Raw genomic sequence first — 22,171 nt, 5'->3', positions numbered from 1 at the left:
AATATGCACTGGAAAGCTTTTTTTCCTCCTTTGTTTCCTGACAAAGTCTGTGTAAGATTCATGTTATTTCTTCCTGAAATATTTGATAAAACTCATCAGTAAAACCATCTGGCATGGAGTGTTTTTGTGGGAAGGATACAAATTCCAAAAATTTCAATATGTACAGGACTATTAAAAAGTTCTAGTCCTTAAGTAAATTTTGACATGTGTGTGCTTTTTAAAATTTTTTCATTTAGGTTTAGGGATACAGGTGCAGATTTGTTATATAGGTGAATTACATTTTGCAGGGATCTGGTAGACAAATAATTTCATCACCCAGTTAATAAGCATAATAGTACATGATATGTAGTTTTCTGATCCTTACCTTCCTCCCTACACTCCACTCTCAAGTAGGCTCTGATGTCTCTTGCTCCCTTTTTTGTGTCCATATGTACTTGATGTTTAGCTCCATTTATAAGTGAGAACATGCAGTATTTGCTTTTCTGTTCCTGTGTTAGTTTGCTGAGGATAATGGTCTCCACCTCCATCTATGTTGCTGCAAATCTCATTCTTTTTTATGGTTGCATAGTATTCCATGGTGTATATGTACCACATTTTCTTTATCCATTCTACTGTTGATGGGCATTTAGGTTGATTCCATGTCTTTGCTGTTGTGACTAGTGCTGCAAAGAACATACACATACATGTGTCTTTATAGTAGAATGATTTATATTCCTTTCTGTATATATCCAATAATAAAATTGCTGGGTTGAATGGTAATTCTGTTTTAAGTTCTCTTAGAAATTGCCAGCATTCTTTCCACAATGACTGAACTAATTTACATTTCCCTCAGTAAGATAAAAGCATTCCCTTTTCTCCACAGCCTTGCCAGCATCTGCTATTTTTTGACTTTTTAATAAATGTCATTCTGACTGGTGTGAGATAGTATCTCATTGTGTTTTGATTTGTATTTCAAATGTAAATGGTTAGTGATCATCAGAATTTTTTCATATGCTTGATGGCCACGTGTATGTCTTCTTTAGAAAAGTGTCTGTTCATATGGTTTGCCCATTTTTTAAGGGGGTTGTTTGTGTTTTGCTTGTTAATTTGTTTAGGTTTCTCAGAGATTTTGGCTTATAAACCTTTGTCAGATGCATAGTTTGCAATCATTGTCTTCCATTCTGTAAGTTGTTGCTCCTGGGGGGCTCCACCTCCATGAAATGTGGAGCTGCTGTTACTGGTCAGCTGGAGGAGTGGGTTGTGTGTATCGTTGTCATGACCTTGGGGTTTTTCTTGGTGGAGATGAGGGGGCCAAAAGCTCACAGGGAGGAAAGATTGATCTTTCCCCTGTCTGGTACCTGTGGCATGTGGTAAACTCGGGTGTAGCCCTCAGGCTCTTTGTTTCTTCCCCAGACCAAGGGCAGCAGGGATACAATTGTTACTGTGGCAGTGGCGGGAGCAGGGGTGTACTTGTATGCCTCTAGGAGCCTCTCCCTCGGGAAACTCTGGGCCACTACCAGTGAGTATGCTCAGTTGTGGATGGAGCAACTGTTCTACTTTCATGAGCCAGGGGCCCTGCCTTGTGAAGAGTGGGGGGAGTGGTTCCCTTCCATATGGTGGCTGGACTCCCCTCCATATGGTGGCTGCCATGTGCTGGAGGTGCCAGCATAATGACTAGGCCCTTTGTTCCTTTCCAGTGTCAGGGCTGTAAGGGCTGAGTCACTGCAACTGTAGTGGCAGAGGGGTTGTGAGTTGACTCTATGGTTTCCTCCTTGAAGAAATGCTGGGCTGTCTTTGATTGTGGTGATCAGGCAAGGGTTGGGTCATTGTGCTGGAGTCCCAGGCCAGGCGGCCCTGTTCATTGAGGAAAAGTGAGGATCAGGATCTGCGTGGAGAACAGTCTGGCCACTTTTCTGTGAGATGGTTGCTCTTTGCTGGGGTTCCGGACCAGCCTCTGATCCCTACAGACTCTCTGGATCCTGGAGACAGCAAGGGCAAGGGCTGCAAGACAGCAAGGATGGCAACCCCCGGCTCCCACTGGGAGTTCTGTCCAGGGAGTTGCAGAACTGCTATTGGCTCAATAGCCCTGACAGGGGGTGGCTGGAGCTCCAGGCCTGGAGGACCTGCCTGGTGAGGAGATGTGGGAACTAGCCCCATGTGACAGTCTGGCCACTTTTCCATAGGGCTGCTGCGGTATGCTGGGGGTCTGCTCCAGTCCCTATTCACCTTGGACTTTCTTGTGCCTGAAGGGAACAACGATGAGTGGAGGCTGCAAAATAGCAGAGATGGTGGCCTGCCTCTCCCTCTGGGAGCTCCGCCCCAGGGAGGTATGAACCTATTGCCAGCCTGAACACACCTGTAGGAGGTAGCTGGAGACCCCCGTCAGGAGGTCCCAACCAATGAAAAGGAATGGGCTCAGAGACCCACTTAAAATAACAGTCTGACCATGTTTTCATAGAGTAGCTGTACTAGCTGGGGGTCCGCTCCAGTCTCCAGTTGCTTTGGACTCTTCAAAGCCCAAAGGCAAGAATAGTTAAGTTGACCAAATAGCAAAGATGGTGGTCCATCTTCCCCCAGGAGCACTGTACCAGGGAGGTTTGAAACCCAGTTGGCCAACACCAGCAAGGGTGATTGGAGGACCCCAGTTGGGAGATTCTGCCTAGTGAGGAGAAATGGGATTTGGGATCTGCATGAATAAGAAGTCTGACTGCTTCTCCATAGTACCGCTGGGCAGTGCTGAGGGTCTGCTCTAGTCCCTAGTTGCCACCGATTTGCTAGAGCCCTAAGGCAACTGTGGCTGAGGCTCTGAAACAGCAAAGGTGGTGGCCCACCCCACCTGCTGGGAGCTCTTTCTCAGAGAGATGCAACACTGCTACCCATGGCTGGCTGGATTTCTGAGTCAGTGGGTCTTATCATGTGGTGTACCATGGGCCTGCAGACCATCATTGGTCAGTCCCCTGTATTCAGTCCCTCTCCTAGGAATAGGTATGGGGATCTAACTTCTGCTGAGGGTTGCAGCTGGGTTGCAGCTGGGTATCTAAGGCTCCTAGGGCTCCACATGTGCCTGAGTGACTGCTCTGCTGAGACTCCACATAGCCCTACATGTCAGACTGCAGGCCCTAGTGGAGTGGGTTCATGAGGGGATCTCCTGACTGGAGGGTTGCAAAGATCCATGGGAGAAGCATGGGTTCCTGGGGCTGCTCATTCATTCACTGCTTCCCTGGGCAGGTGAGGTTCCCCTGACTTTGTGTCGCTCCCAGGTTGGTGGTCATCCTGCCTTGCTTCTCTCCATTCTCGGTGAATTGAGTTGTTTCCATGATTAGTCGCAATGTTTGGACCTGGATGTTTCAGTTGAAAATGCTATGTTTACTTGTCCCTTCCATCCCTCTCTGTGAGAGCAGCACACACCAGCTGCTTCTAGTCAGTCACGTTGGCCACCTCTCTCCAGAATCCATTTTTAACAACTGGTTTAAAGTCTTTGACCAATCTACAGCCTGGACAATCTCCATGATGGTTTTTACTCAATGCTTTACTCCTCACCTTTTATACTATAGATAACAATTTCATGCTTCTTTGCTTGTTTTGTAATTCATGGTTGCTCATGATAACACTACAGAGATTCTAGATTATTTTATCTTCCTCTGAAAATTATTGATTTTTGTTATAGCAGGCAGTTCATTTACTATCTGATCACACTGAGTTTGTATATCTGGATTTTATGATTTGCTTGAGTGAATCAGTAGAAAACCTCAGGTATCTAAGACAGTGTAACTTGGTGGTTCTTAACCTCCAAACTCTGTCTCAACCATGAATGCTGTCAGGGCTTGCTCCAAGGCTTTGTTAGGTCTTAGAATAAGAGCAAGCCTTCTTCGAGGTCATGATTCTTACTCCTAAGGCCTATTCTTTCTGGTCTCTCAGCTGTGGGCCTGAGATTTTAACAGATCTTTCCTTTCTGTTAGGTATCTTGACTTCTTGACTCCTGGTATCTTTCTCTCTCTCTCTCTTTTTTTTTTTTTTTTTTTTTGTGACAGAGTCTTGCTCTGTCACCTAGGCTGGAGTGCACTGGCGTGATCTCGGCTCACCGCAACCTCCACCGCCCGGGTTCAAGCAATTCTCCTGCCTCACCCTTCAGAGTAGTTGGGATTACAGGCATGCGCCACTGCGTCCAGCTAATTTTTGTATTTTTATTGGAGCCGGGGTTTCGCCACGTTGGCCAGGCTGGTCTCAAACTCCTGACCTCAGGCGATCCACCCGCCTCAGCCTCCCAAAGTGCTGGGATTACAGGCGTGACCCGCCGCGCCTTGCCTGACTCTTGGTATCTCTTTTCCTTTCTTAACAATCTGGTAAATCTAGTTGTGTCTCATCCTGGGCATTTGCAGCCTGTCTCTTAACCAAGGACTTGTGGAGAACCACCACACAGACTACTTGGGTCTTTCTCTGTTTAAGACTTCCTCTTACTTCCCGCTCTGCAGATTCTAGCCAGGTTAGTTTCCACAACTTCTGATGTCTCATTTCTCAGCTTAGCAGGATTGCCATCTTCTGCTTGGATTCTTATTGCATCATGGTCAGGAAATGATCCGAAGCGGAGGATCGGGTGAATGTAGGGCTTACCTTGTGAGTTTCTCATCTCTTAGTTTTGGATGATATAAGTTTACCTTTATAACAAACCTGCACATGTACCCCTGAACCTAAAATAAAAGGATTAAAAGAAAATAATTTTCAAAAACAAATTTAAATAGAAAAAAAATCACGTTTGCCTCATATATTTTATTAAGTTTTAGGTTGTTTTTTAATAGAGGATGTGCTGCTCTGTTACATGTAGCTTCATTATAGCCCGAAGCAGAAGGCTAGAGGGTTTTTATGCAAATTCCTGGTATCCTAAATATATAATTTTATTTTCAAACATTTTAATGATAGAGATATTTTAAGTATATAACATATGTGATTATATGCCAACAATAAAAATATCATTTAGTATTCTGTTCACATTAAAATGTCCTAAATTATCTCAAATAGGCCTCTTTATAATTGGTTTGTTCAAATTAGAGCAATTGTATTTATTTGGTTATTATATCTCTTGAGTCCATTTTTAATAACTTTCCTTTGCCTTCTTCCCCTCTACCACTACACACTTTTTTTTTTTTTTTTTTTTTTTTTAAAACAGAGACAGAGTCTGGCTCTGTTACCGCTCTGGAGTGCAGTGGTGCAATCATGGCTGACTGGAACCTTGGGTTCCTGGGCTCAAGCAATCCTCCCTCCTCAGCCTCCCAAGTAGCTGGAACTACAGGCATGTGTCACCGTGCCTGGCTAATTTTTTTTTAATTTTTTGCGGATATGTTGTAGGACAGTCTCAAACTCCTGGCCTCAAGCAATCCTCCTGCCTCAGCCTCCCAAAGTTTTGGGATTACAGGCATGAACCACCATAACTGCTACTCCATTCACTTTTTATGCCATTGATTTGTTAAAGAAATCAGGTTATTTGTCTGCAGACTCTTCCACATTCTAAATGTAGTGATTATTCCCTCTTGGTGTCAATGAACTGGTTTCTCTCCTTCCTGTATTTTCTGTAAACTGATTCAATCTACAGACTTGAAGAACTTCAGATTTTTTCTTTTGTGAGACTTCGTGGGTGGTGCTAGCACTTCCGCTGCGTCACATCACAAGGTACATTATGCCTAGTTGTCCCATTTAGTGACACTAATATTGACCAATGTCCTTAGGTAGTATTTCCTTCATTACAAAGTTTTCTATTAACATTCACTCAGTAGTTTTAGCATCAACTGAAGGTTGTTTCCTAGATCTATTATTAGCGATGTCACAATGGAGATTTTCTGATTCTCTCATTCTGTGTTTATTAGTTGAAATTCTACGTAAAATTTTTCCTCATTTAAAAAGCTACTTTGAAAGAGTTCATAGAAGAAAGGCAAGATAAATGTTTACTTTTTTCTCTTAAAAAATCCATTTTCAGAGTAATAAAATGATATCCTAGCAACCTCAGTAAAAATTTAAAAAATTAGCATAATTATCAATGTATGGATTTTCACATATTTATGGAGTTTAATTATTTACAGTCATTATTCTTTTTGAGTTCAAATTAAGCCAGTGGGAGCCCTTGGTACTGTGAGGATGTTTTTCTCAATCATGTGTAGGGAAACTTCCATATAGTTTGCCCAACTTTTATATTAATAGATTCCAGCCCCGTCTTTATCCCCTTTCTCCTCTTTCAAATTGTGGTATTGACAATTAACATATGCCAGCCAATTTCCCCATGAAAGAGCTTATGTAGCTGGTTTTTCTGGATAAATTCTTCTTTCTTTATGGTTAACATTCATAAGCTATTTTGCCAGGGCTTTTTAATTCAACAAGTTTTGTTCCTTTATTATTCCTAGTTTTTAAAAATAAATTATCAACTACACTGTAAACTTATACTAAATACTAAAATAACCTTAAATCTGGTATTAGATATTTAACAAAACACAACAAAAGTCACAGATGAAGTTTTTCTGACCTCTACTACAGTTTCGCAGGTGGCAGAATATTTCATAGGTTCATTAGTTAAGCAGTTTATCTCTCCTATTATTTCTCCACTGAGCATATAGTCTGTGTCAATTATCAGAAAATCTTTCTCCTTTGACTCCACCATTTGATCAATCCCCAAACCTGGCTTTGATCTTTCAAGCTGTTCAGGAACAAAGAAAGAGAAAAATACATATGCCAGTTAACTTGTATCACCAAAACTAATTTATGGCTTTTTCCACTTTGGTTTGAACAATTCTAATATTTACATATTGTCTTGAGAATAAATATTTTATTTCTTTTTAAGTAAAATTATTAAATTAGCAATGATTTAGACACAAAGCATTCTTAAATACTCTGATCTTTCTGATTCCTCCTACTCAGTTAATCTATAGCCATTTAGAATGGCTAAATCTCTAACTCAGATCAACAAAGTTGAATAACAATTTATATCATAATTTTCCATCATAAAAGAATTATTTTGAAAGTTTCCTGTTATTTGTGAGAAAGTATGTCTTTAAAATGATGAATAGTGTTATCCATTGTGTCTGTACATGAAAATTTATCATTAGATGGTAGTCATTGTCCTAAAAAAGAAACTGTGCAGTTCTTAACCTGGAAAGCTACTAATTATCAATTTCATAAAGTTTTCTTAAAAAACTTATGATCACAAGTGCATTTATAAATAATTCTGCCCAGTCAGGCGCGGTGGCTCACACCTGTAATCCCAGTACTTTGGGAGGCTGAGGCGGGCAGATCATCTGAGGTCAGGAGTTCGAGATCAGCCTGGCTAACGTGGTGAAACCCCATTTCTACTAAAAATACAAAAAATTAGCAGGGTGTGGTTGTGCATGCCTGTAGTCCCAGCTACTTGGGAGGCTGAGGCAGGAGGTAGAGGCTGCAGTAAGCCAAGATCACGCCATTGCACTCCAGCTTGGGCAACAAGAGAGAAACTCTGTCTCAAAACAAAAAACAAAACTAAACAAAAACCTCTGTCTTACCTTTACCATGCCTGAAATAATGATATAGATTCCTTGGGGCTCATCACCTTCTTCAAATATACCATTTCCACAATCAAATGTTACAACTTTGGCTTTTTCCTAAAAGATACCACCAAATATATAAGCTATAAACAACATTTTAGGAGTGGTTGGGAATGTTAAAATTTGCATTTTTTATTATTATTGTTATTTTTGAGATGGAGTCTCGCTCTGTCACCCATACTGGAGTACAGTGGCACGATCTCGGCTCACTGCAACCTCCCTCTCCTGGGTTCCAGGCAAGGAGAATTGCTTGAACCAATGATCCTACCTCAGCCTCCTGAGTAGCTGGGATTACAGGTGCCCACCACCATGCCCAGCTAATTTTTGCATTTTTAGTAGATATGGGGTTTCACCACATTGGCCACACTGGTCTCAGACCCCTGACCTCAGGTTTTCCGCCCACATCGGCCTCCCAAAGTGCTTGGATTACAGGCGTGAGCCACCGCACCTGGCCTAAAATTTGCATTTTTTAAAAAAGTTTTTACATTTAAAAAATTACTATCATTTGATAATATCTGAAATATATTAGTAATAAGTTTGTAAGAGAAAATAGAAATTATGAAGAGTAAAGAGGAAGGTGGATCTTTATGAATATATGCAATTTTAGATAGGGTATTTATACATGGATTAGAAAAGAAATACTTTAGGAATGAGAATGTAATTAGGGGATAAAAATCTTTCATCTGGATGAAAAGTTATGGGAACAGATGTAGGCTAATGGCATGCATATGTCATACATACTCCTGCTCTAAACAACTGATCAGGTAAATAAAATATTCATTTATTCAAAATGTTTTAATCAGGTAGAAAAATTTAATTGGTCTTTTGACATTGAATAGATATATGTAAAAGAACATTAGAACAAGTTAGATCCATTTATTTGTTCATTCCACAAGCACTTAACTGAGCATCCAATATGCATTATGCAAAGTGCTAGGGGCTGGGTATTCAAAAGATAGATGAGATAAAAAATGTAGTAGGAGAGAGGCCTAAAGATAATTGTAATGTAATGTACTTAATGCTATAATAAAGGTACACATTGGGTACAATGGCAGCAATATTGGTCCTCTGAAAACAATATAGTTCACAGGATGGTCTTCTATTGGTGGGGCATTTGGCCCCAAAGCCTACTTCTCTGAGTACTCTGGTGGGGATGTTTCCAGAAAAGAAATAAGCAGGAAAAGTTTGAAAAAAAAAAAAAAGTGAAATACAACGGCATTTTAAGAAAAGTAAATAGCACCCACAGATGAACGGAATTAGAAAAACATGTAATGTGCATGGAACACCTTGATTGGTTCAGTATAAATAGAGAATAGAGGGTATGTGACAATGGAAAACAGAAGACGAAGGTGGAGAAGTAGGCAGGAAACAGATTGTAGAAAGATTTTGCATATTATTCAAAACGATTTTGATTTTATCCTATTGGCAATAAGGAACATTTAGAGAATATTAAACTAGGCAGTATCATGGTTAAATTCTTATTTTTAAAGATATTATTTGTTAGTACATTAAAAATATTATTAATAGGAAATAAAAATGTTACCTGAATGAAGTTTATATGGTCTTGGTTTTTATCTAGCCACTGAATATGATATAGGACTTCTTCAACAGTAAGAGGTCTGATAATAGATTTAGACTCAAGCATCTCTTTCTTTTTGGCCATGATTAACTAAAACCATAAAATTTAAGAAAAGGGATGAGCCAAACTGCTGTTCTCAGAATGTTTAAGGCAGATAGGTCTTTGTACTATTTCCTATTCTTGATCATTTGACATTTTTCTTCTTCCATGAACATTTCCAGCCTCTCCTTATATCATGATTCTATCTTTCTGTATCATTATTTTTATTTCTTTCCAACTTTTATTTTAGGTTCAGATGACACGTGCAGATTTGTTACATGGGTAAATTGCATGTCATGGGGGTTTTGTTTACAGATTATTTTGTTACCCTAGTGATAAGTATAGTACCTGTTAGGTAGTTTTCCCTATGATCATTATTGTGAAGTCACAGATAAGCTTCTCTTAAAGTAAACCATTTTACTGAAGTATAGCAGATGTGAAAAAAAGTGTAAAAGTCGTAAATGTTCACTCAAAGAATATTACAAAGTAAAAACATCTGTGTAACCAACACCTAGATTAATAAAACATTTGCTTCACCCTAGAATCCTCCTTTATGTTCTCCTCTAATCATTACTTCTATCCAAAGATAACCTCTATACTTCTATCATCGTTGTTTAGCTTTCTCTGGGGTTTTCGGCTTTATTGACATGAAATGAAAGAATGTACTTGTGTCTGATTTCATTTGCTCAACATTATGTTTCTGAGATTCATCTATGGCGCTGCAGAAAGCAAAAATTTATTCACTTTATTTTCATTGTTGTATAGTATTAGGTTGTATGGATACCACAGCTTTATTTATCTACTGTTGATTGACATTTAGATTGCTTCAGTTGGGGTTTCTATGAGTAACGCTGCTACGAATATAGTGTACAGGTGTACATATTTCTGTTAAGTTTATGGTTATCTAATCTGATTGCTGGATCATAAAGTATGCATATGTTCAATTTTAATAGGTACTGCCAAATATTTTTTCAAAGCACTTACATCAATTTACACTTCTACTCTAATGTTCCAGTTGTTCCACACTGTTGTCTACACTTGGTATTGTCAGTTTAAAAAAAAATGGTATGCTGGTGGTTGTGTATTGGTATTTCATTTGGGTTTTAATTTGCATCAAGCTTACGACAATGATATTTAGCACCTTTTCTTATGTGTATTAGCCATTTAAATAGCTTCCACTGCACAGTGCACTTTCAAATCTTTTGCCCATTAAAAAATGAACTTTCTGTTTTGTTCTTATTGATTTGTATATTCTGGATATGAGTTCTTCATTGGAAATATATGTCTTGCAAGTATCCTCTACCTTTTTGTGGACTGTCTTTTAGCTCTCTTAATTTTTTAATGAAGAAAAATTCTTAATTTTAATGTTATTTAAATCCAATTTGGTATTCTATTTAAGAAATCTTTGCCTATGCCAATATCATGAAAATTCTCTTATGTTACCTTCTAGAAGTTTATTGTTTTACCTTTAACAGTTATGTATATAATTTATCTGGAATTGATTTTTTGTGTATGGTATAAGACAAAGGTTCAGATTTATGAATTTAATGGTATAAGAACTCTAGACAGAAAAAAAAAAACAATTAAAACAAAATTAAAACCTAATTAAGTGAAGATATATCATGTGAGTAGATCAAGTCAATATCACAAAGTTATCAATTCTCTCTAGATTGATATACAAGATTAATGGAATCTCAATGGAAATTTCAGTAGGCCAACTTAGTAGAAATTTCCAAGTTGCCTTTAAAATTTATTTGAAAATGCAAAATGTCAAAACCAGTCAAAATAGTCTTGAAGAAAATAACAAAGCTGGAAGACACACACAATCATATGTGAAAACTTAACAAGTTTCAGTAATCAAGACAATATGATTTGGTTTAATGATAGTTAAATAATACAGTGGAACAGAAAAAGAGTCCAGAAACTTATCCACACCTACATAGTCGCTTAAATAATGACAAAGGCACAGTGCAATGCAGTAGGATGGTCTTTTTCATAAATTATGCTGGATCCATTGATTATTCATACAGAAAAAATGCTAACTTCAACCTAGCATTGTTATATAAGGCATTCTAAATGGCATTGCTTCTGTTCATTGTTTCTATTTTCTGCAAAGTTTATCTTGCAGAATAATCAGGTATATTGACTCTGCTTTCTAAGCTCAAAAGGCTACACACATCTCTTTCTATTTTGGGCTTTTTATAGTGTTATGTTTAAGAGCCTGGGTTCTGGGATCAGAATGCCTGGATTAAAATAACGTCTCCATACTTACTAGCTATCTGACCTTGGTGCAAGTTATTTAATCTCTCTGTGCTTCTGTTTTTTTCTCTCAACAACAATAGTATCCACATCATAGGTTGCTGTGAGAATCAAGTGGGTAAAGATTTATTTTAATCCTTCACTATTCTCCCTTCTGTTATTTTACCATGAACTTGTGTAAGTTTTTATCTGGTGTTTATGTTTCTTCTTCAGTGGAGATACTGCTTTTCACAGGTCTTCTCACCATGGTCAAATGAAATTACAGACTGGACCATTACTCTGTATAATAAGCGTTAAACTAAAAATAACCTTCATTGAATGTGGTGAGTTCATTGAATGTGGTGAGTTTGTTTCAATTTGTACAAGGCACACAGGCTTTGTGTGTTAATGATGTAACCAATAGAAGATCAAGCAAGACTGTGTCTTCAGGATTCTATTCTGGTTGCTTTCAAAAAAACTTGTGGCAACCGGAGGACTTGAGAAACCAGTCAGAATTTTTTTTAAAAATTAGTTTACTAATTATATAAGTCATATATAAGAACACTTTCAAGTAAAAGTTTCAAGCACGATGAAAATATAAATAAAATAAATAGCTAAGGCTCCCTTCATTTCCCTTCTTTCCTTCTCATTTCTTCTTCCACGTGGGGCAATATGAAAAGTTTTGTATATATTTGTCTAGATTTGTTAAATGTATTACATAGATATATGTATCTACAGAAATTTTTAAAAATCTAAAATGACCATCTTATATATATATAATCTTATAATTTTACAGGCTATTTTTTCCTACTAATAGTGTATCTTGGTGAATTTTTTGTATCAGTATGTATAGATATTTAAAATTCTTGCTTATTTACATATAATGTTATTTATGTTTACATATATGTTTCCATATCTATTTACATGTTTATTTACATTACATGTAAGCATATATTTACATACATGTTGCACTTGCATGGCTATACCACACTTGCATGGTCATACTACAGTTTATATAACCATCTCCAACTTGATGGACATATAGACTGTTTATAATATATGTTTGAACGCATATATTTGCTTATTCTTGAATAACTGTAGATTCCTACAGGTGTAATTACTGGTTCAAAGGTATGCATTTTTAAAGTTTTAATTTTCTTTTATTATTATACTTTAAGTTCTAGGTTACATGTGCACAATGTGCAGTTTTGTTACATAGGTATACATGTGCCACGCTGGTTTGCTGCACCCATTAACTTATCATTTACATTAGGTATATCTCCTAATGCTATCCCTCCCCCAGTCCCCCACCCCACGACAGGCCCTGGTGTGTGATGTTCCTTGCCCTGTGTCCAAGTGATCTCATTGTTCAATTCCCACCTATGAGTGAGAACAAGCGGTGTTAGGTTTTCTGTCCTTGTGATAGTTTGCTGAGAATGATGGTTTCCAGCTTCATCCATATCCCTGCAAAGGACACGAACATCCTTTTTTATGGCTGCATAGTATTCCATGGTGTATATGTGCCATATTTTCTTAATCCAGTCTATCACTGATGGAAATGTGGGTTGGTTCCAAGTCTTTGCTATTGTGAATAGTGCTGCAATACACATACGTGTGCATGTGTCTTTATAGTAGCATAATTTATACTCCTTTGGGTATATACCCAGTAATGGGATTGCTGGGTCAAATGATATTTCTAATTCTAGATCCCTAAGGAATCACCACACTGTCTTCCACAATGGTTGAGCTAGTTTACACTTCCACCAACAGTGTAAAAGTGTTGCTGTTTCTCCACATCCTCTCTAGCATCTGTTGTTTCCTGACTTTTTAATTATGGTCATTGTAACTGGTGTGAGATGGTATCTCATTGTGGTTTTGATTTGCATTTCTCTGATGACCAGTGATGATGAGCATTTTTTCATGTATCTGTTGCCTGCATAAATGTCTTCTTTTGAGAAGTGTCTGTTCATATCCTTTGCCCACTTTTTGATGGGGTTCTTTGTTTTTTCTTGTATAAATTTGTTTGAGTTCTTTGTAGATTCTGGAGATTAGCCCTTTGTCAGATGGGTAGATTGCAAAAATTTTCTTCCATTCTGTAGGTTGCTTGTTCACTCTGATGGTAGTTTCTTTTGCTGTGCAGAAGCTCTTTAGTTTAATTAGATCTCATCTGTCTATTTTGGCTTTTGTTGCCATTGCTTTTGGTGTTTTAGTCATGAAGTCCTCGCCCATGCCTATGTCCCGAATGGTATTGCCTAGGTTTTCTTCTAAGGTTTGTATGGTTTTAGGTCTAACATTTAAGTCTTTAAGCCATCTTGAATTAATTTTTGTATAAGGTGTAAGGAAGGGATCCAGTTTCAGCTTTCTACGTATGGCTAGCCAGTTTTCCCAAAACCATTTATTAAATAGGGAATCCTTTCTCCATTTCTTGTTTTTGTCAGATTTGTCAAAGATCAGATGGTTGTACATGTGTAGTGTTATTTCTGAGGCCTCCGTTCTGTTCCATTGGTCTATCTCTCTGTTTTGGTACCAGTACCATGCTGTTTTGGTTATTATAGCCTTGCGGTATAGTTTGAAGTCAGGTAGAGTGATGCCTCCAGCTTTGTTATTTTGGCTTAGGATTGTCTTAGCAATGCGGGCTCTTTTTTAGTTCCATATGGACTTTACAGTAGTTTTTTCCAATTCTGTGAAGAAACTCATTGGCAGCTTGATGGGGATGGCATTGAATCTATTAATTACCTTGGGCAGTGTGGCCATTTTCATGATATTGATTCGTTCTATCCATGAGCATGCAATGTTCTTCCATTTGTTTATGTCATCTTTTATTTCGTTGAGCAGTGGTTTGTAGTTCTCCTTGAAGAGGTCCTTCACATCCCTTGTAAGTTGGATTCCTAAATATTTTATTCTCTTTGTAGCAATTGTGAATGGGAGTTCTCCCATGATTTGGCTCTCTGTTTGTCTGTTATTGGTGCATAGGAATTCTTGTGATTTTTGCACATTGATTTTGTATCCTGAGACTTTGCTGAAGTTGCTTATCAGCTTAAGGAGATTTTGGGCTGAGACGATGGGGTTTTCTAAATATACAATCATGTCATCTGCAAACAGAGACAATTTGACTTCCTCTTTTCCCAATCGAATACCCTCTATTTCTTTTTCTTGCCTGATTGCCCTGGCCAGAACTTCCAACACTATGTTGAATAGCAGTGCTAAGAGAGGGCATCCTGTCTTGTGCCAGTTTTCAAAGGGAATGCTTCCAGTTTTTGCCCATTCAGTATGATATTGGCTGTGGGTTTGTCATAAATAGCTCTTATTATTTTGAGATACATTCCATCAATACCTAGTTTATTGAGAGTTTTTAGCATGAAGGGCCATTGAATTTTTTAAATTGCCCTCCAGAATGGTTGTGCTGACTTACATTTTAGTCTACCATATTTATGTCTATTTTCTCATAACCTAATTAGCATTGAACAATAACAGGTTTTGCCCATCACTGTTGATTTAATTGGCAAAAAAGTTGGTATCTTTAGTTTCTATTTCTCTAGTTTCTATTTATTAAAGAAAATACTTCTATTCTTTGATTATTAGGGATGTCAAATATCTTTTCAAACATTAATTGTAAATTTTGTTTATATATCTGTGAAATACTTTTTCATATCCTTTTTTCACTTTCTCCAGGATTTTTTGCCCTTTTAAAATTGATTTCTATAAACTTTTTAGGAATTATTGCTATCAGTACTTTGTGTGTAATACGTGTTACAAATGTTATTTTCCATGCTTTGCTTTTAACCTCATTTTAATAAATTTCAATATATGAAGTTTTAAATTTTATGCAGTAATTTTTACTTTTTTAAAACTTATATATATACACATATATATGGCTTTGTAAGTGGGTTAGAAAAGCTTTTCTCACATCAAGAATATAGATATATTTTGTATTTCATTATAACATTTGTATAGTTGACTTTGTATCCTACAACTTTACTAAATTCAATTATTAGTTCTAACAAATTTTTGATGGTTTTCTCTATAAGAGATCATGTCATCAGAAAATGGAGACAGTTTCACTTCTTTCTTTCCTATGAGGATGCTTTTTATTTCTTCTCATGCCTAATTGCCATGGTTAGGACTTTCAGTACTATGTTGAAAACAAATGGGGAGAGTGGACTTTTTTTTCCTCTTTCTGATCTTTCAACTTTTCCTCATTGAGGATAATGTGAGCAATGGCTTTATCATATTTGGCCTTTATTGTGTTGAGATACATTCTCTCTATGCCTAATCTATTTTATCATGATAGGATGCTTAATTTTGTCAAATGCCTTTTCTATATCAATTGAGACAATCATATTATTTTATCCTTAATTTTGTTAATGTGGTATATCACATTTATCGATTTGTGTATGTCAAACAGTCCTTGCATCTCAGAAATAAATCCCACTTGATCAATTGTGGTGAATGATTCTTTCAATGTATTTTTGAATTCAGTTTGTTAATATTTTGTTAAGAATATTTGCATGTATGTTCATCAGAAATATTGGTCTATAATTTTCTTGCAGTGCCCTTATCTGGCTTTGATAGCAGAATAATGATAGCCTCATAAAATGGGCTTGGAAGTATTCCTTCTTTGCTTTTTTGGAGGAGTTTGGCAATTTTAACTCATTATTGCATCTGGAAGTTTTTCTTTCTATATGGTGTGAGGTATGGATCTAATGTTATATTTTTCATATGAATTTCAAATATCTCAGAATTATTTGTTGAATAATCTATCATTTCTTCCTAATATGCAATGTCACTTAATATTATATATTAGACTACCATGTGTATTTATGTTTGCTATTGGACTCAAGTCTGTTTCCTTGAATTTTTTTATTCTGTTCTAATTTTTCACTATTTGGTTATTATGGATTTATAGCATGTCACAATATTTAGTAGAGCAAACATCCCTCTCACTGTTTTTTTCCCATTTTTTTTTACTGTGGTAAAATACACATAACATAAAAATTTATTATTTTAATTATTTTAAATGACTAAGGCTCCCTTCATTTTAGTGGTATTAAGTACATTCATACTGTTGCTTAACCGTCACCACCATCCATCTCCAGAATTCTTTTCATCTTGCACAACTGAAACTTTATACCCATTAAACAATAATTCCCCATTTCAACTTTCCCAGCCCCTGACAATACCATTCCACTATTTCTCTATCTTTTCATTCTCTGAACACCTTATATAAATGGAATCACATAGTATTTGTCTTTTTGTGACTGGCTTGTTTCAATTAGCACAAGTCATCAAGATTCATCTATACTGTAGTATGTATCAGGATTTATCTTTTTAAGGTTAAATAAAATTCCATTGTATGTATATACCACATTTTGCTCATCCATTCATCTATTAATGGACAATTGGGTGGTGTCTACCTTTTATTATGTCTCTTCTTTCTTTGTTTTTGTTTTTTTCTTTCTTTTTGGTCTGCCTGAGTTATTTCAGAAGACCTGTCTTCAAGTTCAGAAATTATTTTTTCTGCTTGGTTTAGTCTTTGCTGAAACTCTCAATTGTATTTTTTTATTTCATTGATTGAATTCCTCAGCTCTAGAATTTCTGTTTTGTTCTTTGTTAAACTTCTCACTTGAATCATGAATTGTTTTTCTGATTTGGTGTATTGTCCATCTGTATTCTCTTGTATCCTACTGTTTTCTTAACATGATTATTTTAAAATTCTTTCTGGTATTTTGCATATCTGTTACTAGAGAGTTATTGTGCTCTCCTGGAAGTATCATATTTCCTTGCTTTTTCATGTTTGATGTGTCACTACACTAATTTCTATGCATCTGGCAGAACAATTGCCTCTTTGAATTTTATGAAATAGGTTTTGTAGGGAAAGACTCATTGGCATGAGTAGGTCTTGGGGTGTTGGTTGGGTATAAGGCATTGGCTTTGGATCTAGATGTATGCAGTAGTGTAGTCTCCATGTACTTTGCTCCAACTGGAATCCATACTAGTGCATTTTGCAAGTGTTTCAGTGGCCTAAGCTATGAGAGTGTGTGGTGGTAGTGCCATGACTTTGCCAGGTATAAACTTGCCAGACTGCCTCTCAAGTTGGGGGCACATGCATGTACATGACATGCCAACTAACTTGGGGGCTGGATCACTTGTAGTTGCTCTGCCAGCCTGGGGGTGTGTTATCTACTTGCTGGCTTGGGGGCCTCTCCTGGTTGCAGGAGAGACACAGTGGTTAGGCCATTTCAACAGAGGTTTTGCCCTGAATGGGGCTGCAAGACTGTTTCTCTGGCTGGAATTATGGGTGGTGGGGGTTGGTTTTCCTTCTGTGCGGGACCAGAGCCACAGCTGATCCTAGGCCCCAGTTTCACGCAACTGCGTTTGTGGCATTCAGTCATTCATGTGGCCTTGGTGGAATGAAGAGACAGCTCCAGGGCTGGAGGGGTGCAATAGCAACTGGTCCCATGAGCAGGGTGCACTCCACAAATGGCTCTGGTGTCAAGATGGTGCAATGGTGCAGCAGTTTGGCTCACAGTGGATAGATAGGGAGTGGGGGGTGCACACCTTATGATCCTAATCTGGAGCAAAGCAGCTTCATAAATTCCCAGCAGCTCCCCAAACAGTGTTCAGGTTTTGGAAAGACTGTGCAATACTTCTGTAGGGAGGACTGCAGGTGCTTGCAATGGCATTGGGGGCCGGTGGGAATCTTCTGCTGATCTTTTCCCTGAAATGGGGAGTGTTGGCCTTTTAAATCCTTTGGAAGTCACTTTAGCCAGAGTGGGAGGGATTACAATAATGTGAGGAGGTGCAACCACAATGGTTTCCACCTCTTTGCCTTTTCCTCTGATTAGAAGCAGTAATCAATCATCAGAGTACAGATGCAAGATATTTAGAGAACAGAGTCTTTTGTTGCCAATCTGGCTCTTGCAAGCTGTAAGTTGCTCCAAGGACACACGCATAGCTGCCTGCCATGGTGCTGAGGGGTGAGAAGTAGCTATTACTGTGCTAAGAGATAAATATGACAGAAATTAACCAAAATTTATCATCCAAGCCTTCCCCTGAAAGTTGCAAACCTTCATAGAATTCAGATTTCCAAAATAGTTACATCAGACAGTTTTTGCCAGTGCAATTGTTGTCTAAAAGGAGAGACAGATTTCTGAAACTTCCAACTCTGTTTTCTTCCTAGAATTCTCTCAATTCTTACTGTTTTGTTAAAAACTACTTTCTGAGCAATAAATTGTACAAGGAAAATCCTTAAGCTCCCTAACATGGTGTGAATTTTAATTAAGTTTTATTAAATTAACTGATTATTTTATGGATGATTCATGCCTTAGATATTGATTCTCTACAATATGGGTTGCAACTACTGCCTGTAGGCCTGCTCCTGCTTAATACCTGCTTTTGTAAACAGGATTATTTTTTTTGGCGGGGGAACACAGCCATGCCTATTTATTTACATGTTGTGTGTAGTTGTTTTGGTATTACAATTGCAGAATTTAGTAGCAGTAGTAGGAACCATACAGCCCACATAATATAAAATATTTACTATGTTTTCCTTTATAGAAAATGACTGTTAATCTCTACTCTACAGAAACATGTATTCAGTTGGAAGTTTTTGGTTCTTGCCACATAGGTGTTATGTATTTTATGTTAGGTTCATAGATAAGAATTTAGAGTTTCTAATTGTAATTGTAAATATAATAATATTTTTCTAAATGTTTCCATTGGAGAATAATTTTATATATTACTCTTATTTCCGGACACTACTGAATTATTTTATTAATCCTATTGCTTTTAAGTTAATTCCTTAAGATTTTAAATTAATCAGTCAACAAATAATAGCAGTTTTCTCCTCTTTCCAAAATTTTCATCTCTCAATTTTTTTCTTTTTTTCTTGACTTGGATAAGACCTCCAGCATAGTTATTCAATGCTTGGAATGTCACTTGTCATTCTTCTTTTGTTCCTAACTTTAATAAGAATGCTCTTAATGTTTTGCTATCTAACACAAAGTTTGATACAAAATTCTAATAGATCCTATTTATCAAGTTAAGGAAGTTCCTTCTACTATTAGTCTTCTAAGATTTTTATTAACATTCTTAATGAGGGTTAAATTTTATCAAATGGTTTTTCTTCTTCATCTTTTAATATGTGAGTTGCACAGTTGTTTGGGGAGATAAAACCTACCAAGATAAAGTATATTACACATTTAATATGCTACCCAATTCAGTTCACTGCTATCATGCCAACAAATTTTGAATGTATATTTACAAGTATAACAGCTTTATGCTTTTTTTCTTATATTATATCCAATTTTGGTGTCAAGTTTGTACTTACAGAATGAATTGGGATTCTTTCTATCCTTTATATGTCATAGTACCATTTATGTAACTTAGAAAAGAAATATAGTCAACACTAACCCTACAATTGAGTGTTCTCACAAATCATGTTTTACACGAAAAATGTTATTTCAGTGTCACAGATAATTCCCCAAACATAATAATACCCACTGTAATCTAGGATGAAGAATAGATTCATCAGACTTTTGGTTTGGCAGCAAAGCAGAGAAAGAGGTAGTCTGTTACTGTAGCAAAAATAAAAAGAGAGGCTAACCACCTGGGCTGCAGAAAGGAAACTGTCTATCGTAGGAGTTTGTCTTTAGACAATTATTTTAAGTGAGATTTTCCTGTCTTAGAAATGGCCTGTATTAGAAGTCAAATGTAACCTTGAAGGTCAAGGTCATGAATGATTACATATGAAGTAAATATATTTGCTTTGAAAATATTTTGCCTTACCTTACTAATTTGGGCACTTTCAATTTTATGAATAATTCCTTTCAAGCCGAAAGCCTTAAGAATTTCTCTAGCCATATTGAGCATAACATTAATTTCCTCCTTTGTTTTCACAGTGACAGCAATTTCTGGGTGATCATACTCTAAGTAGCCTAAAAAATAACAAACTATTTTTAGATTAAATAAGAACATTATTTTAAATGTTTTATGTGGACAATAAGCTAATGTTTCTGCTCTAAACCCATGGAATACAGTGGGAACATAGAGAAATATATCTCTTCCTGAAGGGGCCATTATGATCAATCATAATTCACTAGTAGTGCCAGAGTTCTGCTGGAAGTTTTCTTGGCAGCACTCATACTTGTGCCTAAGTCCATGGAGAAGGATGCGTAGCCTCGTTTCTAGCATTAACAGGTATACTTTTCTACCTGCACCTGCAGTGGACACTGGGAAGCTGCTTAGGCCTATATGTCTGGAGTTCATGACTCATTTTCTTAATCTGTATGAATCCGAATTTTTAACTACAGATTATGTGATTAAATACGGCTTCTGATTACTTCCTTTCACTCATCTTAGGCCATTGTCCACTCAACCTGCCAGTGCATCTAGATGACTCATACATCTATGCTCTTCTGCCCATTTCATCTAGATTCCTGAAGTCTCTGAAAACTTCATCTTAGAGTCTACATTTGGGCTTTTCCTTGATCATAACCTCTTATCTGGCTTGGTAACTATCTGTCATAGAAGATCTCTCAAATGACCTCATCTCCAGGTTTGCTGTGTCCTTTTGTAGCTCACCACATGGTATACAATTTTCTTGTCCTCCTATACATGAACATTATACTGTAGGGTTGTGACTGTGCCACTCTCAAGATTTGTCCTGTGCCAGGAGCATGACTTGGCATGACTCAGAGAATAGGCTATTGCCATGTTTGGCACTGGGCCTCCCAGCAGATATAATAGGATTCTGCAGGATTATATTCTAATTTCAACTCATTTAAGACCTAAATCCTTAAATGGCAGCTTGTAGCAAGTAGAGGAAAAACGTAACTTCTTTTCTTGTGTCACTCAGGAAGGTACATGTATTTCTGGTTTGGAAAAAAATGGAATTTATAAGACTATAATGGCATACATAATCATAGCATGGCAACTTGTCTAAAGAGAAATCAAAAGGCCTTCATTGTTGTATGAAGCAGAGAGAGAAAGTGTGAAGAGCTATTACACTATTTCCATCTCAACTAGAAAATAAGATTGCATTAATTGTTGAAGTTACTTCAGTATTATTAGTGAGTAAGTTTCCTCAAAGATTAGCTCGAGTTATGAAAACCATTGATTTTCTGAAGTGGTGATGATAGGAGATGGTCATGCTAAATGGGATGAGAGCTACTTACCTAGCTCTTTCGTAGCATGTTTCATATTCCTTATCACTCGCTTTAATAATATCTAAGGAACAAAAGAAATGTTATCCCCATTGGAAAAACAGACTGTTACAAAATGTCCTTACATTTGCAACTGATGGACTTTAAACCTAAGTTAATAGTTTTAAGAAAAGTATGATGAAGACGTTTTCAGGGGTTTGAATTGAATTTTGTGTTACAGCACTTTTTGCTTCAGCTACAGTGATAGAGAAGATAAGAGGTATAACCTAGCCCAATTTTGAGACATCTGAAGGCGAGTCATAATTCTGAAAAGTGCAGGCATGGTATTAATTCCGAATATAATTTGGATGTTTGTAATATGAAATGTTATAAAATTTAATTTGTCAAAAGGAGCTAAAATTTAAAATACAAACATTAGCCCAACAGAAAATTGTAGACGTAAAACTAGTAAACTGATTTTAGTCTATGTTTTATGAACATAGGTAGGTACTTCCCCATGCAGCTTTATGAGAGCCCCCAAATTTGCGATTCCAGGATGGCTTTCAATCTTAAGAGACTGGAAGTTTTGGCCAAGGTGAATCAAAGTAGAAATTAGGGATAATAAAACAATATTT

General features: G+C 36.9%; 1 protein-coding gene across 12 annotated transcripts in view; it reads right to left on the bottom strand.

The window, feature by feature from the left end:
• Positions 1-22,171, bottom strand: part of SLC9C1 (solute carrier family 9 member C1) — a 138,632-nt gene that overhangs the window by 29,570 nt on the left and 86,891 nt on the right. For 10 of the 12 annotated variants that reach the window (XM_050778861.1, XM_050778864.1, XM_050778867.1 and 7 more), the window contains 5 exons: positions 21,570-21,621; positions 20,182-20,330; positions 9,082-9,207; positions 7,497-7,595; positions 6,488-6,658 (listed from right to left, as the gene is read on the bottom strand). In XM_050778861.1, coding sequence (XP_050634818.1) covers positions 6,488-6,658; positions 7,497-7,595; positions 9,082-9,207; positions 20,182-20,330; positions 21,570-21,621 — 597 coding nt within the window. The remainder of the gene's footprint in view (positions 1-6,487; positions 6,659-7,496; positions 7,596-9,081; positions 9,208-20,181; positions 20,331-21,569; positions 21,622-22,171) is intronic. The other 2 variants (XM_050778863.1, XM_050778871.1) reach the window with 1 other exon arrangement.

This window comes from Macaca thibetana, chromosome 2 (assembly GCF_024542745.1).
Source record: "Macaca thibetana thibetana isolate TM-01 chromosome 2, ASM2454274v1, whole genome shotgun sequence".
NCBI classification, from domain to species: domain Eukaryota; kingdom Metazoa; phylum Chordata; class Mammalia; order Primates; family Cercopithecidae; genus Macaca; species Macaca thibetana.
The sequence above is the reverse complement of the archived record's forward strand: the minus strand, read 5'-3'. Positions and strand labels throughout refer to the sequence as shown.